Here is a 27,063-nt window from a genome sequence, read left to right as displayed (position 1 = left end):
TTTATTTTCCAGCCCACCATACTAGAAAAGAAGGCTGTGTTACTGACAAATTTGTACAATGGCATAGTCATGTGGAAGAATTTCTGACCAATGAGAGTTGACAATCTTGCAGAGTGCCAGCTCGCAGCACATGCGAAGATTGGCTTGGTGGTCGGCCAGGACAGACGGTGGAGTGCGCATGGGATCCACTTCACAATTCTCCTCTGACTCATATAAAGCTCGAATGAACTCCCCTGTCAACGAGACAACCGTCCGTTAATCCTCATCAGTATCTTCTTCTTCATCCCCATCACCATCATCATCATAGTCTTCTCATCAACATCATTGTCACTCATCATTTCAAATACTTTAGCTGTGCTTGATTGAGCTTGCCTGTTCAATAAAAAAGTCCTAAAAGTGCAAAGCCCGCGCACCTGGCACTCCAGGCAGGCTAAAGCAAACGCTCAAAGTATTTGAACGATTTCAAATAGTATTTGAACCCAGGTCTGGATTTGGTCATTTTACACTGGTATTGGTATACAATTAAATAATTTAGAGTTGTACCTATAGCATCCTTGAGGTACCGGTGCCCTATCAATTTGAGGTACTCCTCTATGGCTTTAGTAGCAAGGGTGTTCTCTCGAAAGATCAGATGCTCTCGTTCCATGAATCTATCCACCTCGCACATCGCCATGTCTGACAGGAAATCCTGAAAAAAGAACATGCTCCTCAAACAAACAACACAAACACATTGTACAGCAGACCCAGCGGCCAGGAAAGATGCTACAGGCCTCATTTACAAAAAGCTCAGAAAGGGGTTACTCTCCAACAGGAGTGCTTGGCCACCCCTGCTTTAGTGTCTTCCTACCTTGGCCTTGCCCGTGCTCTGGAGAATGTGCACCAATGCGAACGCCACCTCCTCTTTGCTTTTGACACTGAGCAGAGGCTCCAGCACGGCACACAGCGTACGGTAGTTATTGGTGATGTACTCAGCGAACTCCTTGTACAGCTCCATGGGCAGGATACTCATGGTCTGGTAACGGGACTTGAGGCGGATTGAGGCATTGATGACCTTGCCACCGCCTACACCGCCACCCTTAGCCAAAGCACTGGGCTGGATCACCGGGTACCACTGCTCCACGAACTGCCTGCCTGTGATGCTCGATATGGGGATAGTGACCAGGCCGAGGTAAGTGCTCTTCTCCTAGGTTAGAGAACAGAATGGAGAATAGAATAAAAATACATATTTGAGTAACTCTGCAAACACAAAGATAGACGGAGAAATACAACCACCATAGACAGACACAGACACAGACACACACCTTGCGTCGCTTTTTGTCCGTCTCCTTGTAAAGGTGCAGGCGTAGGCTACGAATGGCAGGCAAGTTGTTGAACTCAAAGTGCTCGCCCCAGAAGACAGTGTCCGTGCGGGGCTTGCTGGTGGTACGCGCATACAGCATGTCATCCAGACACAGCTCGCAATAGTACCGCTTCTTAGGCGGAAGGTCCCTGGCCTCAATGATCCACAGCTTAAGCACATTGTCCACCCTTCGACTGTTGTCCTAAAATGGGAGCATTGGAGAGAGAGAGAGAGAGAGAGAGAGAGAGAGAGAGAGGTGAAGACTGCTGAAACTAATGGAGATGATCTTTCCATTTTTAATGCCTGAAAGGCATTTTGAGTGTGGACTGCAAGCAGGGTCCTTGTTCCTCTCTATTTGTTCACCTTGTTGGGCTTGACAGCTCTCTGTAGATTCTCAATCCATTTGTCTCTCTCAGCGGCCGAGCGGCAGGCAAAGCATTTTGTCCCTGAAATGGTGGTCACCTGCAGTCAAACAGACACATAGAAGTGAATTCATCAATGATATTGTTTGTTGCTTGTTAGTGTGTAACAGTTGATCAATTGCTATCACCATGACACATCAACTGGGATAACAGAGCTGTAATAAATGTTTTAGATTCAATATTAGGAGAGATACTATACACTATTCTTCTGGCAGCAGGGCACTCACCTCAAAGCAGTACTCCTGGCCCAATATGCTGGAGTGGACAGGTTTGATGACAGCATCTTCATCCAGCGTGAGGTCCAGAGCCTCCGCTGCACTGCTAGGGGAAAGCAGGGACTCATGAGAGTGGGACTCCTTGAAGCTCTGCATTAGACGTGTCCTTGAGAGAGAGATCGAGAGAGAGAGAGAGAGAGAGAGAGGAGAGAGAGAGAGCGAGAGAGAGAGAGAGAGAGAGAGAGAGAGAGAGAGAGAGAGAGAGGAGAGAGAGAGAGAGAGAGCGGTTAAGATACTCTGTGGTCCCAATACAGTGTTAAGGGAAACAAGCACTACTAAATTGAAACAAGCACTACTTGCATTGAAACAAGCACTACTAAATATAATTTGGTACCAGGTAGTGTTACAAATTTTGTTAAATTCTTGCAATAAGTACCAAAAAGTAACCACTGTTACCATATACTGTACATATTGGAAAACACCAGGTAAATACAAAAAAATAATAAAAGCTTTACAGAGTGTATAACAGAAACCGTGTACGTAACACATGCAAACTTTTTGGAAAGCGTTAGCTACCTCTCCTGATCAGCACTACGGAAACGGGGTAGAATCATGTGGCGGAAGCTGCTGGTTCGATCCAGTTTGGGCTGGCTCTTTGCCCTCTTGATGGAGCCCTTCAACTTTCGACTGAGGAAGCTCTGTTGGGGACAGGAGAGGTGACCATTACACAGGTGGGGATGTCCATTTCATAAAAAATGCAGTAATTTAGCAGAAGCTCTTGTAAGACGCTCCAGAGCGACTTACAATCAGTGCATTAAACCCTTCTTCAAAATAGGCGCTATCTGCGAAATCAGTGTTAGCAGGAATCCATGTTATTGGTGGTGGTGGTGGTGGTTGTGGTACTGATGGACGTAAGGAGATGAGGAGAGGAACCCACTTTTGAAGTGTTTGTGTTTTGCTTCCTTCAGATGACCACTGGAGGAGGCTATTGGGCTACAGATGAAGCTTCAGTGGGCTATGCCAATTCAGTCACTAAGATGGTGTAAGCCTATTTGAAGACTCGAAAACTCAACTGGCATGAGTACTCTTCTGGGGTTGAACTGGTGTAAATGTACAGGTGTATCCCTTACTGTTATGCTGTACTTTTAATTTGGAATCGGTAAATTAGTAGCATTACAGTTAGCCTACTATATATCACTATTATCAATTCTGCTCTGGACAAAAGAGAACAGGGAGATGAGGGAGAATACTGATAGAGATCAGGAAGTGAAGCTAATATGGATGGGTAGCACTTTACTGTATGGCTCAAAATAAGTGAAAATGACACAATAATAACGGAAACAGGTAATATAGCATGTTCCAGTACTTACTTGTTGTCTGAAGGGTTGTTGGGGGGCAGTGGGAGGGATTTCCATGCTTGGCTGTCTCGCAGTGGCAATGCTCTTCCTGCGAGCGCGAGCGTGCTCTATGAGAGAGACAGAGAGAGGGGGGGAACTATAACCATGGGAAAAAGTGCAAGAATAGTCGAAATTCAAACAAAATTACAAACACAAAAAAACTTTTATTCTGAGAAGTTCTAAATGTCAGAGAGGCATGTTTGTTCCATTGTAATATATGTATATCTAAACGTTGTACCGTGCTTAGTTCTTACACATTACGCCTATGGCCCTCTCTGCCATTCACTAGTCATGCCAAAGGCTTGAAGGGTTGTGGTCAAGATAAAGGATGAAGAAATCACAAGTACAGTTTGTCAGCTACACAATAAAGAAATGCTAGCCATATGTACACATAATGTATGTCTATATTCAGAAGCAGATCAAAAAGTAGGCCACCAGCAAAATTACGTGAACATGGAAAATAACCACCAACTGGCGGGCAGACTAAATGAAAATGCTCCTTGGAATATGGACAGATGAGAATTATCATCTGCGTCAACGCTTTTGTTCCCCCGACTCCATCGAGTCAAGTAGCTGAGGGAGCTTCAGTTGGCTAGCCAACTGGGGGAATCAAGTATATATGAAAAGGACTGCCTCTACTATACTACAGTCGTGGTCAAGTTTTGAGAATGACACAAATATTAATTTTCACAAAGTCTGCTGCCTCAGTTTTTATGATGGCAATTTGCATATACTCCAGAATGTTATGAAGAGTGATCAGATGAATTGCAATTAATTGCAAAGTCCCTCTTTGCCATGAAAATAAACGTAATACTCCAAAAACATTTCCACTGCATTTCAGCCCTGCCACAAAAGGACCAGCTGACATCATGTCAGTGATTCTCTCGTTAACACAGGTGAGTGTTGACGAGGACAAGGCTGGAGATCATGCTGATTGAGTTAGAATAACAGACTGGAAGCTTTAAAAGGAGGGTGGTGCTTGAAATCATTGTTCTTCCTCTGTTAACCATGGTTACCTGCAAGGAAACACGTGCCATCATCATTGCTTTGCACAAAAAGGGCTTCACAGGCAAGGATATTGCTGCTAGTAAGATTGCACCTAAATCAACCATTTTTCGGATCATCAAGAACTTCAAGGAGAGAGGTTCAATTGTTGTGAAGAAGGCTTCAGGGCGCCCAAGAAAGGCCAGCAAGCGCCAGGACCGTTTCCTAAAGTTAATTCAGCTGCGGGATCGGGGCACCACCAGTGCAGAGCTTGCTCAGGAATGGCAGCAGGCAGGTGTGAGTGCATCTGCACGCACAGTGAGGCGAAGACTTTTGGAGGATGGTCTGGTGTCAAGAAGGGCAGCGAGGAAGCCACTTCTCTCCAGGAAAAACATCAGGAACAGACCGATATTCTGCAAAAGGTACAGGGATTGGACTAATGAGGACTGGGTTGTTTGGGGCATCCGGAAAAAAGCTTGTCCGGAGAAGACAAGATGAGCGCTACCATCAGTCCTGTGTCATGCCAACAGTAAAGCATCGTGAGACCATTCATGTGTGGGGTTGCTTCTCAGCCAAGGGAGTGGGCTCACTCACAATTTTGCCTAAGAACACAGCCATGAATAAAGAATGGTACCAACACATCCTCCGAGAGCAACTTCTCCCAACCATCCAAGAACAGTTTGGTGACGAACAATGCCTTTTCCAGCATGATGGAGCACCTTGCCATAAGGCAAAAGTGATAACTAAGTGGCTCGGGGAACAAAACATCGACATTTTGGGTCCATGGCCAGGAAACTCCCCAGACCTTAATCCCATTGAGAACTTGTGGTCAATCCTCAAGAGGCGGGTGGACAAACAAAAACCCACAAATTCTGACAAACTCCAAGCATTGATTATGCAAGAATGGGCTGCCATCAATCAGGATGTAGCCCAGAAGTTAATTGACAGGGCGGATTGCAGAGGTCTTGAAAAAGAAGGGTCAACACTGCATATGTTGACTCTTTGCATAATCTTAACGCCAGGTAGGCGAACTGTTGCCATTTTGAACCATTTCATATGTCTGAAGGTACAAACTCTTCCTTTCCAGCAGACCCAGAGAGCAAATCAAGTGCACTATACGTTTACCGGTTGGCTCAGATTACCGTGTCTGCGGTAACGTAGTAGACATAAAAGAAAGCTACAGCAAAGTTGATACTGTGAGATTTCACAACATTTAAAACCATGACTAGAGAGAGACTGTCAACGAATACAGCAAAGAGATGCGTTCATGTTTATGAGTGAGTTCATGTTTAAGTTCTTACTCAGCACTGTCAACACTTTGTATTCAACACTTTTATAAGCCATAAAATGTGCGTTCTTCCTATTTCAACTCAGCACTACAACAAGCACTGCAGCAGTAATGAATGAGTAGGAAAGTGTATCTATAGGCATGCATTGTTGTTATTATTAGCGGCTTTGGTCTTTCTTAATAGCGAGGAATATTTAACTTTCTCTGTTCATAGCAGTAACAACATGAATTTGTGCATGAGCCAGAAATAATGCAGTGCGACTCGAGTTTCTCCATCAGCTGGAAGACGAGTCCCTTTTTGGTCAGTGTCAGTGGAGGGAAGGGAGAGCAGAGGGATGTTGAGAGGCTCTCTCCCTCCGCTGAGACTGACCATCAGATGCAGGCACCATCAGCCCAGTAAAACACAAATAAAAAGCAAATTATTTAAATGTATGCTCACTCAGCTGTGCTTCACAAGTAATACAACAACGGATCTATTAGCAGTGTGATCATATAGCCTACTTCAAATTTTGAAATATAATTTAGAAAAATGGCCCAAACAACAATACATTGGCTGGGCAATTCAAGCAAAGTCAATATGCAGTGATAATAATAATAATAATAATAATAATAATAATAATAATAATAATAATAATATGCCATTTAGCAGTGATAATGTATTGGACCTATAGCTTACTGCACAAACCTCATTGCTACAGTACTGTTTTTAATTGGTTCATGTTACATAGGCTTACGTTTTGTTAAGGCATGTGAAATAAAAATCAGAGCGGTAGATCTCGGCTTGCATTTTGACTCAAAGTGATCTTGACTCAGAAATGGTTGGTGACAACTGTTCTAGAGTTTTCTCTGTTAACACTATCAAGCTTTCCCTTTACTGTGGCAATTGTGATCGAATCAACGCAATATTATCCACTTTCAATGCAACATATCAAAACAAAACAAACTATGCAAGAGATTTAGTTGTAGGCAGAACATATTGGAGTAGCACGCACTACTATTGCATTGACACGCACTACTCAGCCCGTAGTCTACACAGACCTATGCGGCATAAACAATCAGAGCTGCAGTAGGCCTACAGTGGAATTCGGAAAATATTCAGACCCCTTGACTTTTCCCACATTTTGTTTCGTTACAGCTGTATTCTAAAATGGATTAAATTTGTTTTTTTCTTCATCAATCTACACACAATACCCCATAATGACAAAGCAAAAACAGGTTTATAGACATTTTTGCACATTTATTACAAATAAAAAACTGATGTATTACATTTACTTAAGTATTCAGACCCTTTACTCAGTACTTTGTTGAAGCACCTTTGGCAGCGATTACAGTCTCGATTCTTCTTGGGTATGACGCTACAAGGATGTCTCTGTACTTTGCTCCGTTCATCTTTCCCTCGATCCTGACTAGTCTCCCAGTCCGCTGAAAAACATCCCCACAGCATGATGCGGCCACCACCATGCTTCAGCGTAGGGATGGTGCCAGGTTTCCTCCAGATGTGGCGCTTGGCATTCAGAGAGTTCAATCATGGTTTCATCAGACCAGAGAATCTTGTTTCTCATGGTCTGAGAGTCCTTTAGGTGCCTTTTGGCATACTCCAAGCGGGCTGTCGTGCCTTTGACTGAGGAGTGGCTTCCGTCTGGCCACTCTACCATAAAGGCCTGATTGGTGGAGTGCTGCAGAGATGGTTGTCTTTCTGAAAGGTTCTCCCATCTCCACAGAGGAATGCTGGAGCTCTGTCAGAGTGACCATCGGGTTCTAGGTCACCTCCCTGACCAAGGCCCTTCTCCCCCGATTGCTCAGTTTGGCCGGGCGACCAGCTCTAGGAAGAGTCTTGGTGGTTCCAAACTTCTTCCCTTTAAGAATGATGGAGGTGACAGTGTTCTTGGGGACATTCAATGCTGCAGAAATGTTTTGGTACCCTTCCCCAGATCTGTGCCTCGACACAATCCTGTCTCGGAACTCTACGGACAATTCCTTTGACCTCATGGCTTGGTTTTTGCTCTGACATGTACTGTCAACTGTGGGACCTTATATAGACAGGTGTGCGCATTTCCAAATCATGTCCAATCAATTGAATTTTCCACAGGTGGACTCCAATCAAGTTGTAGAAACATCTCAAGGATAATCAATGGAAACAGGATGCACCTGAGCTCAATTTCAAGTCTCATAGCAAAGGGTCTGAATACTTAGGTAAATAAGGTATTTCTGTTTTTTATTTTTAATACATTTGCAAAAATTTCGGAAAACCTGTTTTCACTTTCTCATTATGGGGTATTGTTTGGAAAAATAATAATTTTATCAATTTTAGAATAAGGCTGTAACGTAACAAAATGTGGAAAAAGTCAAGGGGTCTGAATACTTTCCAAATGCACTGTAGACCATTGCAAATAGACCATTGACATATATGGATCTGTGCCGTTTACTTTGAACTGGACTGTGTTTACAGCATGAGCGGTCGTGAGTAGATGCACTTGTTTTGAGATCAAAGTGAAAGCTACATGTAGCCAAGTGTGCACATTTTGTTAATATCCTTTGCTAGTTAGTGAGTTATTAGCCCAGTTATAGATCATTTGTAGTCAGCAATAGGGGAGTGATTTCTTTCTACAAGAGCACAAAACGTGCACATTTCTAGACATCTTTGAAAATCGAGTCAGGTAAAGAGCTTTTTTTTTGTCTTGAAGGAGCAGTGTTGTATTTTGAGACAGGCTTGAATAAGCTAAGTAGCCAATAGGCAGAGTGTAGCATAATTTGTCTGATTCTCTGTAATAATGGTATGGGAATAATAATGGATCTTATTTTGTAAAGTGGTTTCTTGCAACAAACAACACAACAACATTTTCAGTCACGTCCTTGTCTGAGAACAAGTGGATAAATAGGTTAATGTCAAGCCCTGCATGTTTTTTTTCCAAAAGTGTCATGGAATGTAGGCCTACATTGAACACCACACATTGGCTGCTACTGTAGGCTAATGATAGAAGAGCTATTTCCATGTTAATATGTTATGTGATGCATTTTCTCCATTGCTCCTGATGGTAGGCCACTCTGGTAGGCCTACATTATGATCAAATAGCCACAGTAGCCCATATGGCCACTGTTTAAACTGTAACTTAAAGCAGGTACAGCCTAAGTGTTCACAGTAAACACGCTCAGCAGACCTGAAATTTGCTCAGTGCCGAAATAAATTTGAGGGAACATTGACCCACACCCCCTTTATTTTTCCCTCAATTCTCAGTTTCCCAGTAGAGCAATAGTAACCTTTTTAATACTTAAGGCACCATAAATACTCACTCTCCTTCTTTCTTTCTAGCTATCTGTTCTTCTCTCCCACGCACTCTTTTACATAATTCCAGTTGTGTACTCCCCCTCCTCTCGTCTCTTTCTATCTGTCATCCTCCCGTCTCCTCTGCACCCTCTCTTTTCTCTTCTTTTTCATTCCATCCTGCTGTCTAACAAATTTCCCCTCCAAGTCATTTCTCTTAGAAGGCCAACATATTTTAATGTGAGTTGATACATATCAATCAGTGAAGTAAAAATAACAGACCCTAAAAGCTGACCCTTATTTAGGTTGTATACATACATACATACATACATACATATATACATACAGTACATGCATACACACACCCGCCCACACAAATCCTTATCCGTATTGTCATCTAAAAAAGCCCTGTTTAGAACAGCTGTAGAAGTGCATTATGTCTTAGACCTATGCTGTATTGTATGTAATGGATGGTAGAATTCAATAGATTCCATGTCTTTTACATTATGAGGTAATAAGTAATGTGGGTTCTCCAGATACAACAAATAAAATAGGAAGAGTTTAGAAAAATGTGTTTTATTCCATTATTCCAGGCTCATTGGAAAGATTGTGCAATCTGAGGTAGATTATCACAAAAATATAACTGTCCCAGTCATTGATGTGTAAACAGCTTTAAAACAGGACTGAGCTACCATGGACCTGAAAAAGGAATCAACATAGATTTCGATTAATCTGTGTGCTGGCACTGTTTTACTGGATTGGGCTCTCAACATCAATATTCAGCCAGCCTTTTCCAACTTAAATCTGCTGGTGCACAACAAGGAAATCACATTTGATTTTGAAAGATCGAACAGGAGTGAAATATGTCCTAATGGAATGCAAGCTGTGATCAGATGTGAGTATTGGCATAACGAAAGTTAGTTTGCTCACTCTCATTCAACATGCTTAATTCATCTTGCTGAGGGCAATCAGGTGTCGTGAATTGTGAACCCCCTGAAATATGTGCCTAAGATTATAAACTATTATATAGACTTATGTGTACTTCAATATGAGTTGGTAATACAAAAGGCATTCATGAGCACATTCTATGAGGGAGAAGAAGAAAAAATCACCACATCATCCTAGAAAAGGATTAAACATGGCAAAATGAAAAATGTCACTGCCATTGTCAGCACTTGTGACACTCTGGCTCCATGGACTTTGATTATTGAGCCAGGGTTGTTCATTTTCATTGTTTGGGTGTATTTCTATGTTGGGTATTCTAGTTGTTCATTTCTATGTTTGGTGATTGTTCTTGATTAGTCATATGACTCCCAATCGGAGGTAACGAGTGTCAGCTGTCGGCTCGTTATCTCTGATTGGGAGCCATATTTATACTGTGTGTTTTCTCTTGGGTGTTGTGGGTTTTTGTTCCAGGTTCAGTCTTTGTCACTGTTGGACTTCACTATCGTCTTTTGTTTTGTATTTACGTGCTTTACTCATTAAAGTCATCATGTTCACTCAACGCGCTGCGTATTGGTCTGCTCCCTTTCAAGACGGTCGTGACAGAAAAACCCACCATAAAAGGACCAAGCAGCGTGTCCAGGAGCAAAGAGACTGGACATGGGAGGAGGCGCCTGGTAAGGAGATCGAGAGGCTGGCGATGGCCCAGGTGGGCAAATCGTGGTCCTGGGAGGACATGCTCGGGGGCAAGGGACCTTGGGGGGAAGATCAAGGCCCTGGCGAGAGAGGAGCAACGGCGTCAGCAGGGTCATCGTTGGAAGGACGAGAGGCAACCCCCAAAAAGTTTTTGGGGGGCACATGGCTTAGGCGGCTGGGCAGCAGGAGGCTGCCACAGGGAGACGTGGAGAGAAGGCTATCGGATTACGGGAGCCATTGGCGAGTAGAGGAAGGGAAGTTGTTGCGGCACGGCGTGAGAGACTGATGTGTGTTACCAGTCCGGTCCGGCCCGTTCCTGATCCCCAGTTAAAGCCAGTGGTGTGTGTTCCCAGTACGGACCGGCCTGTTCCTACTCCACGCATCAAGCCCACGGTGTGCGTCGCCAGTCCAGCCCGGCCTGTTCCTGCTCCACGCACAGAACCTACGGTGTGCGTCGCCAGCCCAGCCCGGCCTGTTCCTGCTCCACGCACAGAACCTACGGTGTGCGTCGCCAGCCCAGCCCGGCCTGTTCCTGCTCCACGCACAGAACCTACGGTGTGCGTCGCCAGCCCAGCCCGGCCTGTTCCTGCTCCACGCACAGAACCTACGGTGTGCGTCGCCAGCCCATCCCGGCCTGTTCCTGCTCCACACACAGAACCTAAGGTGTGCGTCGCCAGCCCAGCCCGGCCTGTTCCTGCTCCACGCACAGAACCTACGGTGTGCGTCGCCAGCCCAGCCCGGCCTGTTCCTGCTCCACGCACAGAACCTACGGTGTGCGTCGCCAGCCCAGCCCGGCCTGTTCCTGCTCCACGCACAGAACCTACGGTGTGCGTCGCCAGCCCAGCCCGGCCTGTTCCTGCCACTCGCACCAAACCTACGGTGCGCGTCGCCAGCCCGACCCGGCCTGTTCCTGCCACTCGCACCAAACCTACGGTGCGCGTCGCCAGCCCGGTCCGGCCTGTTCCTGCCACCCGCACCAAGTCTACGGTGCGCGTCGCCAGCCCGACCCGGCCTGTTCCTGCCACTCGCACCAAACCTACGGTGCGCGTCGCCAGCCCGGTCCGGCCTGTTCCTTCTCCCCGCACTAGCCCTGAGATGCGTGTCCTCAGCCCGGTACCTCCAGTTCCGGCACCACGCACCAGGCCTACGGTGCGCCTCAGACGGCCAGAGTCTGCCGTCTGCCCAACGGGGCCTGAACTGTCCGTCTGCCCAACGCCGTCTGAACTGCCCGTCTGCCCAACGGCGCCTGAACTGCCCGTCTGCCCAACGCCCGTCTGAACTGTCCGTCTGCCAAGCGCCGCAGGAACTGCCCGTCTGTACTGAGCCTGCAAAGCCGCCCGTCTGCCATGAGCCTTCAGAGCCGTCCGCCAGACCGGAGCCGCTAGAGCTCTCCGCCAGACAGGAGCAGCCAGAGCCTTCCGCCAGACAGGATCAGCCAGAGCCTTCCGCCAGACAGGATCAGCCAGAGCCTTCCGCCAGACAGGATCAGCCAGAGCCTTCCGCCAGACAGGATCAGCCAGAGCCTTCTGCCAGACAGGATCAGCCAGAGCCTTCCGCCAGCCAGGATCCGCCAGAGCCGTCCAGCCAGGATCCGCCAGAGCCGTCCAGCCAGGATCCGCCAGAGCCAGCCAGCCAGGATCCGCCAGTCAGTCCGGTGCTGCCCCTCAGGCCGGTGCTGCCCCTTAGTCAGGTACTGTCCCTTAGTCCGGTGCTGCCCCTTAGTCCGGTGCCGCCCCTTAATCCAGTGGGGTTTAGTTGGGGGGTGGTCATGTGGAGGGGGCTACGGAAGCGGATAGTGACTAAGGTGGGGTGGGGACCACGACCTGGGCCAGAGCCGCCACCATGGACAGACGCCCACCCAGACCCTCCCCTAGACTGTATGCTGGTGCGCCCGGAGTTCGCACCTTTAGGGGGGGGGTACTGTGACACTCTGGCTCCATGGACTTTGATTATTGAGCCAGGGTTGTTCATTTTCATTGTTTGGGTGTATTTCTATGTTGGGTATTCTAGTTGTTCATTTCTATGTTTGGTGATTGTTCTTGATTAGTCATGACTCCCAATCGGAGGTAACGAGTGTCAGCTGTCGGCTCGTTATCTCTGATTGGGAGCCATATTTATACTGTGTGTTTTCTCTTGGGTGTTGTGGGTTTTTGTTCCAGGTTCAGTCTTTGTCACTGTTGGACTTCACTATCGTCTTTTGTTTTGTATTTACGTGCTTTACTCATTAAAGTCATCATGTTCACTCAACGCGCTGCGTATTGGTCTGCTCCCTTTCAAGACGGTCGTGACAGCACTAGAACGTTCTCATTGATTTGCAGGTTTTTGTGGCAATGTTGCAAAAAGACGAGAGGTCAACTTTAATGCAATCCAAGGTCGTGCGTCTTAGCAGATTGGTGAGAATGCATTAAAATACACAGGCCCCATTTAGAATAACCTTGAACATCCCCTGCCACAGTGTGACTCAAAGCAGACAAAATCCTGACAAAATCCGAAATACCATAGAGCCATAGACCATGCTTTCCATATTATATTTGGGCAACTTCAGATGAAACCAGCATCACCAAAGATCCACCTTGTTTACCCATAAATTTGTATTTTAAAATGCTGGGCTTTTTCCTCAATCTCATTCACACAGCTGGAACGGTGGAAATTATATTTTCTAACGGCCACGGATTTCACCCTGGTGAAGTCTTTAGGTGAACATATTTCTACAGTGAAGATTATTTCTAAACTCCATCACTTAGTGTCAGAAATGTCCTGGATAGAATACCCTCTGTTTCATAACACATTCTTTATGTCTATATGTGTGCTATTGACTCACACAGGAAGGGACTGAGTCACATACAGTCGATTCACATATGGATTTATATTGGATAATATGAGTCATTTCAGAGCAATTTTTTTTTACAACTTAGTGTCACTTGGTTCTCCTAAATGCTACATAACAGCTGATTGTCCTCAGCAGCATTTCTTGACAAAAATAGCATATTTCCAAAACAAGGCCAAAAGCACCATTCAGTACAACCTATTATTTCAGGCTTTAGGTTCTTACTTTTAGTACCAAGATCTTAAAAGTTGATTATACAGTGCATTCGGAAAGTATTCAGACCCCTTGACTTTCTCTAAAAGTTGATTATACAGTGCATTCTGAAAGTATTCAGACCCCTTGACTTTTTCCACATTTTGTTACGTTACTGCCTTATTCTAAAATTCATTAAATTAATTGTTTCCCTCATCAATCTACATACAATACCCCATAATGAGAAAGCGAAAACAAGTTTTTCGAAAATTTTGCAAATGTTTTAAAAATAAAAAACAGAAATACCTTATTTACATAAGTATTCAGACCCTTTGCTATGAGACTCGAAATTGAGCTCAAGTGCATCCTGTTTCCATTGATCATCCTTGAGATGTTTCTACGACTTGATTGGAGTCCCCCTGTGGTAAATTCAATTGATTGGACATGATTTGAAAAGGCGCACACCTGTCTATATAAGGTCCCACAGTTGACAGTGCATGTCAGAGCAAAAACCAAGCCATGAGGTCAACCCCCTGAAATATGTGCCTAAGATTATAAACTATTATATAGACTTATGTGTACTTCAATATGAGTTGGTAATACAAAAGGCATTCATGAGCACATTCTATGAGGGAGAAGAAGAAAAAATCACCACATCATCCTAGAAAAGGATTAAACATGGCAAAATGAAAAATGTCACTGCCATTGTCAGCACTAGAACGTTCTCATTGATTTGCAGGTTTTAAAAATAAAAAACAGAAATACCTTATTTACATAAGTATTCAGACCCTTTGCTATGAGACTCGAAATTGAGCTCAAGTGCATCCTGTTTCCATTGATCATCCTTGAGATGTTTCTACGACTTGATTGGAGTCCCCCTGTGGTAAATTCAATTGATTGGACATGATTTGAAAAGGCGCACACCTGTCTATATAAGGTCCCACAGTTGACAGTGCATGTCAGAGCAAAAACCAAGCCATGAGGTCAAAGAAATTGTCCGTAGAGCTCCGAGACAGGATTGTGTCGAGGCACAAGGGGTACCAAAACATTTCTGCAGCATTGAAGGTCCCCAAGAACACAGTCACCTCCATCATTCTTAAATGGAAGAAGTTTGGAACCACCAAGACTCTTCCTAGAACTGTCCGCCCGGCCAAACTGAGCAATCGCAGGAGAAGGGCCTTGGTCAGGGAGGTGACCAAGAACCCGATGGTCACTCTGACAGAGCTCCAGAGTTCCCCTGTGGAGATGGGTGAACCTTCCAGCAGGACAACCATCTCTGCAGCACTCCACCAATCAGGCCTTTATGGTAGATTGGCCAGACGGAAGCCACTCAACGGTAAAAGGCACACGACAGCCCGCTTGGAGTTTGGCAAAAGGCACCTAAAGGACTCTCAGACCATGAGAAACAAGATTCTCTGGTCTGATGAAACCAAGATTGAACTCTTTGGCCTGAATTCCAAGCGTCACGTCTGGAGGAAACCAGGCACCGCTTATCACCTGGCCAATACCATCCCTACGGGGAATCATGGTGGTGGCAGCATTTTCATTTAAGAATGATGGAGGCCACTGTGTTCTTGGGGACCTTCAATACTGCAGACATTTTTTGGTACCCTTCCCCAGATCTGTGCCTCGACACAATCCTGTCTCGGAGCTCTACGGACAATTTCTTTGACCTCATGGCTTGGTTTTTGCTGTGACATGCACTGTCAACTGTGGGACCTTATTTTCGAGTCTCATTGCAAAGGGTCTGAATTCTCTCTCTCTCTCTCTCTCTCTCTCTCTCTCTCTCTCTCTCTCTCTCTCTCTCTCTCTCTCTCTCTCTCTCTCTCTCTCTCTCTCTCTCTCTCTCTCTCTCTCTCTCTCTCTCTCTCTCTCTCATATTGTTTGGTATACATAGTAAGAACTCTAAAAGCTTCCACTTGAACCATAAGACATTGGCACAACTAATAATTTGGAGCAAGAGACTTGCGAGTTAATCATCCAGGACAAAACAACAATAGATTCACACCAACATACCCCTCCCCCCCACACACAAACACACTCTACACATACAGTACACAAACACCACCCACACAATGTGCAAATCAGAGTGAGTTTTTCACAATCATATGTGAGGAACAAATCAAATAGCTTTGCACAGGGCTTGGTACCAGAGGCATGGAACAGTAATAAGACACACAACTGGTATTCTAGTGCAAACACTATGCCTTGTCGCTCTTGCTGTGACATTATTACATATCACACAACAAAATATTTTAACATTGAAATAACATTATTGTCTGTGTGTGATGACATCGTTGTGAACATCTGTGTGTGTGTGTGTGTGTGTTTATATTCTAAATGTAAATTTGATATCAGGCCGGAGTGTGTGTGGGTGGTAACAGCTTCCAGATAACTGATACAGAGAGAGAGAGAGAGAGAGAGAGAGAGAGAGAGAGAGAGAGAGAGAGAGAGAGAGAGAGAGAGAGAGAGAGAGAGAGAGAGAGAGAGAGAGAGAGAGAGAGAGAGAGAGGAGAGAGAGAGAGAGAGAGAGAGAGAGAGAGAGAGAGAGAGAGAGAGAGAGAGAGAGAGAGAGACAGAGAGACAGAGAGAAAAATTGAAAAAGAGAGATAGGGAGAGCAAGAAGATTGAGAGTGGGTGTTTGAAAAGTACACAATAGCCCTAGGCCTTCCGCATCTGTTTGTGCATGAGTTTGAGATATTTTTATAGGCCTACATCTCTACATTTTAAAGAAGTAATAGGAATACATGGCCTATTCAAAAATAGTTGTGGTTTTTGCTGACCAGCGGAGGGCCAGTAACTGAAAGGTCGCTAGTTGGAATATCCGAGCCGACAAGGTGAAAAATCTGTCGAATTTCCCTTGACCCTAATTTGCTACAGGGGCACCGTACTACTATGGCTGACCCTTTAAAACAACACATTTCACTGCACCTTTCCGGTCTGTGACAATAAAACATATTTTAGTAAATATTTGTTTTATATGAAAATGTCTGTAAAGTCAGAACGAATAGGAACATGTCGTCCATTCTGCTCTACGACGCCCACAAGCTTCACAGGACTCGTCTAAAGTCGGTCCTGTCGACTTGCCAACTCCCCACAGGTCTTCTCGCAAAAACATCTGTAAAGTGTGAACGGTTTGAGCCCATTATTTGGAATGAACGTGTCGTCTGTTTTGCTCTATGACACCCACAATCTTCACAGGTGACTATGCTTTTGAAACCAGGGTTGCACATGTAACCTTTTTTTCCCATCTCTGATGCTTATATCTCTTAGATGCATTTCAGACACTTCAAATCATACTTCCTTTTGATTTATTTTTGGACTATCTTTTTTGCCCTGTACGAATGTGTTATTCAATGTGTTTCTATGGGCTAATAGCAGTAAAGCCATATTTTTTTCAATATTTATTTTGGATACCTACAGGGGTCCTAAAATTCCAAATCAAATAGCTAAATGGTCCATCTTATGACCATCTTAAAAAATTCAAAATGTTAGTAGCTTAGTAGATATCGCCAAAGGCTTACACTCTGGGGTTAATTAACATAATCTGTAGCTAACTATACTCAAACACACTTGAATAGTTTTGGCTGAACATTTGATATGTGTGAAAAACAGGAATGATACTGCAAGAGTTTGCCACAGCATCTACTGTAGGTTTCTATCTGCTTCAATGCTGTTCCCAATGTTCCCCCTTTTCTATTGTTACCATGACAACTGTCCATTTGAAGTTTTCACTGCACACACCAACTTCAGTTTCCAATCTGTTAGGTACAGTACAAAGCTAATGCTATATAAGGGACTAAACTGAGTCAGAAAACAGGAGCTTTACACTTGGAAGCATCACATCAATAGACATCTGGTTGGCAAAAGTTCAAAGCTGTTCTTTGACTAGCATCCAATAAGATAAAATAAAATAAAATGAAATGTTATTTGCCACATGCGCCGAATACAACAGGTGTAGACATTACAGTGAAATGCTTACTTACAAGCCCTTAACAAACAATGCATTTTTTAAAGATTTTTTTAAAAAAGTGTTAAGTAAAAAAAAGAAAAGCAAATAACTAAAGAGCAGCAGTAAAATAAAATAACAGTAGGGAGGCTATATACAGGGGGGTACCGGTGCAGAGTCAATGTACAGGGGCACCGGCTAGTCGAGGTAATTGAGGTAATATGTACAGTGAGGGATAAAAGTATTTGATCCCCTGCTGATTTTGTATGTTTGCCCACTGACAAAGAAATTATCAGTCTATAATTTTAATGGTAGGTTTATTTGAAGAGTGAGAGACAGAATAACAACAAAAAAATCCTGAAAAACGCATGTCAAAAATATTATAAATTGATTTGGATTTTAATGAGGGAAATAAGTATTTGACCCCCTCTCAATCAGAAAGATTTCTGGCTCCCAGGTGTCTTTTATACAGGTAACGAGCTGAGATTAGGAGCACACTCTTAAAGGGAGTGCTCCTAATCTCAGCTTGTTACCTGTTTAAAAGACACCAGTCCACAGAAGCAATCAAGCAATCAATCAATCGATTTCAAACTCTCCACCATGGCCAAGACCAAAGAGCTCTCCAAGGATGTCAGGGACAAGATTGTAGATCTACACAAGGCTGGAATGGGCTACAAGACCATCGCCAAGCAGCTTGGTGAGAAGGTGACAACAGTTGGTGCAATTATTCGCAAATGGATAAAACACAAAATAACTGTCAATCTCCCTCGGCCTGGGAATCCATGCAAGATCTCACCTCGTGGAGTTGCAATGATCATGAGAACGGTGAGGAATCAGCCCAGAACTACACGGGAGGATCTTGTCAATGATCTCAAGGCAGCTGAGACCATAGTCACCAAGAAAACAATTGGTAACACACTACGCCATGAAGGACTGAAATCCTGCAGCGCCTGCAAGGTCCCCCTGCTCAAGAAAGCACATATACAGGCCCGTCTGAAGTTTGCCAATGAACATCTGAATGATTCAGAGGAGAACTGGGTGAGTGTTGTGGTCAGATGAGACCAAAATCGAGTTATTTGGCATCAACTCAAGTCGCCGTGTTTGGAGGAGGAGGAATGCTACCTATGACCCCAAGAACACCATCCCCACGTCAAACATGGAGGTGGAAATATTATGCTTTGGGGGTGTTTTTCTGCTAAGGGGACAGGACAACTTTACCGCATCAAAGGGACGATGGACGGGGCCATGTACCGTCAAATATTGGGTGAGAACATCCTTCCCTCAGCCAGGGCATTGAAAATGGGTCGTGGATGGGCATGACAATGACCCAAAACACACGGCCAACGCAACAAAGGAGTGGCTCACGATGAAGCACATTAAGGTCCTGGAGTGGCCTAGCCAGTCTCCAGACCTTCATCCCATAGAAAATCTGTGGAGGGAGCTGAAGGTTCGAGTTGCCAAACGTCAGGCTCGAAACCTTAATGACTTGGAGAAGATCTGCAAAGAGGAGTGGGACAAAATCCCTCCTGAGATGTGTGCAAACCTGGTGGCCAACTACAAGAAACGTCTGACCTCTGTGATTGCCAACAAGGGTTTTGCAACCAAGTACTAAATCATGTTTTGCAGAGGGGTCAAATACTTATTTTCCCTCATTAAAATGCAAATCAATTTATAACATTTTTGACATGCGTTTTTCTGTATTATTTGTTATTCTGTCTCTCACTGTTCAAATAAACCTACCATTAAAATTATAGACTGATCATGTCTTTGTCAGTGGGCAAACGTACAAAATCAGCAGGGGATCAAATACTTTTTTCCCTCACTGTACATGTGGGTAGAGTTAAAGTGACTATGCATGAATAATAAACAGAGTAGCAGCAGTGTAAAAGAGGGGGGTGGGGGTGGGGGGGGCAGTGCAAATAGTCCGGGTAGCAATGATTAGCTGTTCAGGAGTCTTATGGCTTGGGGCTAGAAGCTGTTGAGAAGCCTTTTGGACCTAGACTTGGCGCTCCGGTACCGTTGCTGTGCGGTAGCACAGAGAACAGTCTATGACTAGGGTGGCTGGAGTTTTTGACAATTTTGAGGGCCTTCCTCTGACACCGCCTGGTATAGAGGTCCTGGATGGCAGGAAGCTTGGCCCCAGTGATGTACTGGGCCCTACGCACTACCCTCTGTAGTGCCTTGCGGTCAGAGGCCGAGCAGTTGCCATACCAGGTGGTGATGCAACCAGTCAGGATGCTCTCGATGGTGCAGTTGTAGAACTTTTTGAGGATCTGAGGACCCATGCCAAATATTTTCAGTCTCCTGAGGGGGAATAGGCTTTGTCGTGCCCTCTTCACAACTGTCTTGGTGTGTTTGGACCATGATAGTTCGTTGGTGATGTGGACACCAAGGAACTTGAAGCTCTCAACCTGTTCCACTACAGCCCTGTTGATGAGAATGGGGGCGTGCTCAGTCCTCTTTTTTTTCCTGTAGTCCACAATCATCTCCTTCGTCTTGATCACGTTGAGGGAGAGGTTGTTATCCTGGCACCACATGGCCAGGTCTCGGACCTCCTCCCTATAGGCTGTCTCATCGTTGTCGGTGATCAGGCATACCACTGTTGTGTCGTCAGCAAACTTAATGATGGTGTTGGAGTCGTGCCTGGCCATGCAGTCATGGGTGAACAGGGAGTACAGGAGGGGACTGAGCACGCACCCCTGAGGGGCCCCTGTGTTGAGGATCAGCGTGGCAGATGTGTTGTTACCTACCCTTACCACCTGGGGGCGGCCCGTCAGGAAGTCCAGGATCCAGTTGCAGAGGGAGGTGTTTAGTCCCAGGATCCTTAGCTTAGTGATGAGCTTTGAGGGCACTATGGTGTGGAACGCTGAGCTGTAGTCAATGAACAGCATTCTCACGTAGGTGTTCCTCTTGTCCAGGTGGGAAAGGGCAGTGTGGAGTGCAATAGAGATTGCATCATCTGTGGATCTTTTGGGGCGATATGCAAATTGGAGTGGGTCTAGGGTTTCTGGGATAACGGTGTTGATGTGAGTCATTACCAGCCTTTCAAAGCACTTCATGGCTACAGACATGAGTGCTACGGGTCGGTAGTTATTTAGGCAGGTTATCTTAGTGTCCTTGGGCACTGCTTGAAACATGTTGGTATTACAGACTCAGTCAGGGACATGTTGAAAATGTCAGTGAAGACACTTCCCAGTTGGTCAGCACATGCTTGGAGTACACGTCCTGGTAATCCTTCTGGCCCTGCTGCCTTGTGAATGTTGACCTTCTTAAAAGTCTTACTCACATCGGCTACGGAGAGCGTGATCACATAGTCATCCAGAACAACTGGTGCTCTCATGCATGCTTCAGTGTTGCTTTTCTTGAAGCGAGCATAGAAGTGATTTAGCTCGTCTGGTAGGCTTGTGTCACTGGGCAGCTCGCGCCCTGCCACATCCGACGAGTGTTAGAGCCGGTTTAGTATGATTCAATCTTAGTCCGGTATTGACTCTTTGCCTGTTTGATGGTTCATCGGAGGGCATAGCGGGTTTTCTTATAAGCGTTCGGGTTAGAGTCCCGCTCCTTGAAAGCGGCAGCTCTACCCTTTAGCTCAGTGCGGATGTTGCCTGTAATCCATGGCTTCTGGTTGGGGTATGTACGTACGGTCACTGTGGGGACGACGGCATCGATGCACTTATTGATGAAGCTAGTGACTGATGTGGTGTACTCCTCAATGCTATCTGAAGAATCCCGGAACATATTCCAGTCTGTGCTAGCAAAATAGTCCTGTTGCTTAGCATCTGCATCATCTGACCACTTTTTTATTAACCGAGTCACTGGCGCTTCCTGCTTTAGTTTTTGCTTATAAGCAAATATCAGGAGGATAGAGTTATGGTCAGATTTGCCAAATGGAGGGCGAGGGAGAGCTTTGTATGCGTCTCTGTGTGTGGAGTAATGGTGGTCTAGAGGTTTTTTTCCTCTGGTTGCACATTTAACATGCTGGTAGAAATTAGGTAGAAAGGATTTAAGTTTCCTTGCATTAAAGTCCCCGGCCACTAGGAGTGCTGCCTCTGGATGAGCGTTTTCCTGTTTACTTATGGCCTTATACAGCTCATTGAGTGCAATCTTAATGCCAGCATCGGTTTGTGGTGGTAGATAGACAGCTACGAAAAATATAGATGAAAAGTCTCTTGGTAAATAGTGTGGTCTACAACTTATCATGAGATACTCTACCTCAGGCGAGCAAAACCTTGAGACTTCCTTAGTATTAGATTTTGTGCACCAGCTGTTGTTTACAAATATACACAGACCGCCACCCCCCAGCCGTTCTATCCTGCCGATGTAGCGTATATCATGTCAGCTGTATGTTGTTCATGTCATCGTTCAGCCACGACTCGGTGAAACATAAGATATTACAGTTTTTAATGTCCCGTTGGTAGGTTAACCGTAATCTTAGGTCGTCCAATTTGTTCTCAAATGATTGAACATTGGCTAATAGGATTGATGGAAGAGGCAGTTTACTCGCTCGCCGTCGGATCCTTACAAGGCACCCCGACCTACGTCCACGATATCTCTGTCTCTTTCTCATGTGAATGACGGGTATTTGGGCCTTGTCGGGTGTCTGTAGGATATCCTTCGCGTCCGGCTCGTTGAGGAAAAAATCTTCGTCTAATACGAGGTGAGTAATCGCTGTCCTGATATCCAGAAGCTCTTTTTGGTCATAAGAGACGGTGGCAGAAACATTATGTACAGAATAAATTACAAATAACGCGAAAAAACACACATGTGGAACCCATGTATTTGCCATGTAGACTGAGCACAGAACAAGGGCTGGAACGCTATCATTGAGTATGGAGGACTTTCCACAACTATGCCATCAGGAGTGCCTTTGATTTGCATAGCAGCACATCCTGGATCTAGTGAGTTTAGAAATGGTCTGTCCCATGGTGTGACCCATTCAGTGCGGATGTCAAACCTGGCTGGAAAGTCATCCAGCTCATGGAATGGGACTGCTTATTGCTAAGTCAAGTGTCGACTCCCTCCAATCCAGGACACGCTGCTGTGTTGTGGAAAATCCACCATCCGTAATTATTTAATTCTGGCCAAAATTTGGAAATGGCAAGCCTAGCGTTTTAACAGGAACAAACTAAGGACCTAAGCATACTGTAGTGTTACAAGCAGGGATGTAGGGGTAAAAAGGCGGACATAGATGTTGGGGTATATAAAGGGTAACAAACGCTAACACTAACAATGCTAATTTAGCATAATAGGCGCATAAGGGTATTCACCAAATATAAAAAGACTCCACTACATTCTTGGTTACAATACATTAACCAGGAAGAAATACTGGTAAAAACAACATTGTGGGCCTCAGGTCCTCCATCAACAAATCAAGATGTGATGTGACTGTTCAGGTAGCCTCTGAACAGTACATGGCATGCATGGCCAAGGCCAAAACTATTGTTACAATAACACTTTTGAGCAATCAGTAACATACATTCCACGTCCATAATTGCCAAGCCGACCAGCCCCATCCCTTGCACTTTATTGGCTTGTGTTTATCCAGATTTCTATTCTGTATCCTTCCCTTTCCATAACAGCCCACGGCCCGGTCCAGAAACAATCCCTGGGCACTTAATGTAGATCTGAAGGAGTTGGACAGGTAAAACCATATGGTAGTAGCTCCATCTAGCATACCAGAGGGCAAAGGAGCTACCATATCACTTATACCTATTAAATTAATTCAGATTCACATGGCCGTAGGAGTAGGAGCTAGGGGTTGTTTCTGGACAGAGCCCTTGTCGAGCGGGCTATATATTGGAACTTCAGTGTAATTGCAGTTTAAAGTTACAATTCAGCCTCAGTTAGACACTTCTGACATTCAACATTGGAGAGGATTACGTGGACAAATAATCAAAGACACTGATAGATTTACATGCCTTACCCCAAAGTCAGGTTGTATGTCGTTGATTTCCAAGTATGGCAGCTCGACAACTGAGTTATATCAGGGTAGGTTGGAGTCAACAGAGTCAAGGTTGGTTTCCAAGTTGCTTAGGTAGGGGGGTTAGTTTTCAAGGTTGCTTCCGGCTATGGCTGACTATAGTAGAGAGGTTCCAGGTTTTGTTGGTCCACAACACAGGTTGAGGGTGTAGGCTGAGATGTGTCCAGTAATAGGGTATAGGGTCCTCTCCTTTTTAAATTAGCTTGTGCTTAATAGCATTCTCTGTGACCACATTTGAGACACTTAAAGTTGCCTGATATCCATACTCCTTTATCACTACCAAATTGGTACTCTTCACATCACATTGGACAGGAATAGGAGGAGTGTGTGCATCTCATTGTTTTAAGCTAAATTAATATGCATTTGAACATTTTCACCTTTACTATAGATGTGCTTTAAGTGTGTGCAGTTGCATTTATGATAATATACTTTCAATAAATTAAGATAGCTCTCTGTGAAGTAAGCACTTCTTTTGCCAAAATAATGTGCATTTTTGAGTACAAGGAGTGATAAGGCTGTTCATCTTGCTGGCAGTTCTTATCAGTGTCCAGATTTTGGAGAAGCACATTAACAGGATACTGTTTTTGAGTGAGTTTGTGTCGCTTGTGACAGTGGTAATGTCTTTCTAAACATCCCATTATTACAATGCTATATCGTCAGTGCAACTAAAAATACAAGTAGGCTATTACAGAGATTTGATTATTTAAATATACTTGCACACAGTCTTTAAATTATAAATATTAGTAAATACAAACATACACATTATAAATAGCCTTTGTTAAAATATGCTAATAATGATCAATATATATTTTTGTATAAATGGCTACTTGCCACACACACACCTCTTAACACAATCAAAAAATATGGTAGGCCTATTACTCAAAAGATATCGTGATGTATATTGTTATAATGATCGTTATGATGTCTCAAGATTATTCGATTCTTTCTTCCACCAACCCCAAGCCATGCTTTCCAGTGCTGGCAGCGGTAGCTCCTCGTCTTGCAGTCCCACAGAAGGCTCTTTGGCCGCGTCGTCTCCTTGGTCTCTCACCCCGGCTCCTTCTCTTCCGATTGTCTCACAACCCCAAAGCTGAAATTTGACCCCTTTGCCGTTTTCTAGGTAACCTACAGAATCTCTTCTGAGGTTGATTTTTTTCATCTTTTTGTTGTGTTTATTTTTGCAGCCTATTACTCTTTCATTACCGTAACTGGCGTTCTATTTAAAAATACTCTCTGATAGCCTAATAATCAATATAATGATCAATGATCAGGTAGGCTAATCTGTAAATTGTTTGTCAAATGCATTCAGTATTTCTGTGAAAAAACTGCTGATTATTGCAAGCCATCAGAAATGTGATTGAAATTCCCAGAATGATGTGTCAATATTGAAATAGGTTAAATGCGTATCATAAATCACCCCTACTTTCATCGATATGACAAGGTCGGGGTTATCATACATGCAGAAACGTGTTGTAGAGATTTAGGGTGTATGCCAACAGCTAGGCTACAAATTCATCATTGTGCTTAGGCTATGTGTGCTTACACACCACGTCTGTCCATCAATAAAGAAAATATAGCCTATAGACTTATACCTTTCCAATGCGCGCATATGCCCAAAATCCAGAAGATACGTAAAACATGGACTATTTTCCAATTCGTAGGCTACATTCTGTTTGCAAATAGCAGCGGGGAAGCTGAGGACGCGTCCGTAGTCAGTCATCCTTCATTAAAGTAAAATAAAACGACATGTATTGTAAATGCATCACATTCCAAAATAACTGGTTAATTAATTCAAAGGAGTTGCAGCTTTGATGCTCCCTCTGTTCTACCGTCAAATCTATTTCTCTATGGTGCTGCGTCAGACTTTATCGGTAGCTTGGAAAGATGGATTGATCGATGGCGTCGCACAGGTTAGTGATCTTGTATACATTGTCGCCCATCTCTCTTGTCGCGCTTCCTCTAGCTCCGTCACTTGCAACGAGACGATTGAGACGCAAATTGTCAGAAAGAGGCGAAGGAGTTGTTGTAAGGTGATTGGTGAAATCTCTCTCGATCATACTCTCTCTCTGTCTCTCTCTCTCTCTCTCTCTCTCTCTCTCTCTCTCGCGCGCGCGCACACACACACACACACACACACACACACACACACACGCAGCGTAACAAGATGAGGTCACGAGAGAGGGGAATGTGTGTGGGAAGCATAGGCGCAATAAAGGTATAGGCTTATAGGATGCACGGTAAACGGTAGACTAAATGGTGACAAACGAACCAGACAGCAGCCAACCAACTACACATCAATTTTGGGCAAAAGAAAACAGCTCTCTCAAGACAAAAAAAATCAATGGTGTCTGAAAGGTGGCCACATCTGAGAGAATGACAATTATGAACCTCATTGCTGGTATTATCATTAGGCTACAATCCATAGTGTAGCATATAACAGTTGGCTATATACAGTGCATTCGGAAAGTATTCAGACCCCTTGACTTTTTCCTCATTTTGTTACCTTACAGCCTTATTCTAAAATTGATTAAATTGTTTTTTTTTTGTCGCTGACCTACACACAATACCCCATAATGTCAAAGTGGAATTATGTTTTTCAAAATGTTTACTAATTAAAAATGAAAAGCTGAGATGTCTTGAGTCAATAAGTATTCAACCTCTTTGTTATTGCAAGCCTAAATATTTTCAAGCCTTAAGAATTGCTTAACAAGTCACATATTAAGTTGCATGGACTCACTCTGTGTGCAATAATAGTGTTTAACATGATTTTTGAATGACTACCTTATCTCTGTACCCCACACATGCAATTATCTGGAAGGTTCCTCAGTTGAGCAATGAATTTCAAACACAGGTTTAACCACAAAGACCAGGGAGGTTTTCCAATGCCTCGCAAAGAAGGGCAACTATTGGAAGTTTAAAAAAGACAGACATTGGCCAAATCTTTGAGCATGGTGAAGTTATTAATTACACTTTGGATGGTGTATCAATACACTCAGTCACTACAAAGATACAGGTATCCTTCCTAAATCAGTTGCTGGAAAGGAAGGAAACCGCTCAGGAATTTCACCATGAGGCCAATGGTGACTTTAAAGCAGTTACAGAGTTTAATGGCTGTGATAGGAGAAAACTGAGGATGGATCAACAACATTGTAGTTACTCCACAATACTAACCTAATTGACAGAGTGAAAAGAAGGAAGCCTGTACAGAATACAAATATTCCAAAACATGCATCCTGTTTACAACAAGGAACTAAAGTAATACTGTAAAGAATTTGGCATAGCAATTAACTTTTTGTCCTGAATACAAAGTGTTATGTTTGGGGCAAATCCAATACAACACATTACTGAGTACCACTCTCCATATTTTCAAGCATAGTGATGGCTGCATCATGTTATGGGTATGCTTGTAATCGTTAAGAAAGAAACGGAATAGTGTTAAGAACAGGTAAAATCCTAGAGGAAAACCTGGTTCAGTCTGCTTTCCACCACACACTGGGAGATGAATTCACCTTTCAACAGGACAATAACCTAAAACACAAGGCCAAATCTACACTGGAGTTGCTTACCAAG

General features: G+C 44.1%; 1 protein-coding gene across 6 annotated transcripts in view; it reads right to left on the bottom strand.

Annotated features, from left to right (window-relative positions):
- The window catches only part of LOC121585983 (ras/Rap GTPase-activating protein SynGAP), a 94,928-nt gene that overhangs the window by 18,532 nt on the left and 49,333 nt on the right, over positions 1-27,063 (bottom strand). For 4 of the 6 annotated variants that reach the window (XM_041902363.2, XM_041902365.2, XM_041902364.2 and 1 more), the window contains exons 4-11: positions 3,347-3,441; positions 2,553-2,674; positions 1,989-2,142; positions 1,703-1,801; positions 1,302-1,541; positions 848-1,183; positions 544-688; positions 89-233 (exon numbers count right to left, since the gene is read on the bottom strand). In XM_041902363.2, coding sequence (XP_041758297.1) covers positions 89-233; positions 544-688; positions 848-1,183; positions 1,302-1,541; positions 1,703-1,801; positions 1,989-2,142; positions 2,553-2,674; positions 3,347-3,441 — 1,336 coding nt within the window. Of the gene's footprint in view, positions 1-88; positions 234-543; positions 689-847; positions 1,184-1,301; positions 1,542-1,702; positions 1,802-1,988; positions 2,143-2,552; positions 2,675-3,346; positions 3,442-23,436; positions 25,553-27,063 lie in introns of those variants that run through there. The other 2 variants (XM_041902367.2, XM_041902368.2) reach the window with 2 other exon arrangements.

Source organism: Coregonus clupeaformis, chromosome 17, assembly GCF_020615455.1.
Source record: "Coregonus clupeaformis isolate EN_2021a chromosome 17, ASM2061545v1, whole genome shotgun sequence".
Lineage (NCBI taxonomy): Eukaryota > Metazoa > Chordata > Actinopteri > Salmoniformes > Salmonidae > Coregonus > Coregonus clupeaformis.
The sequence above is the reverse complement of the archived record's forward strand: the minus strand, read 5'-3'. Positions and strand labels throughout refer to the sequence as shown.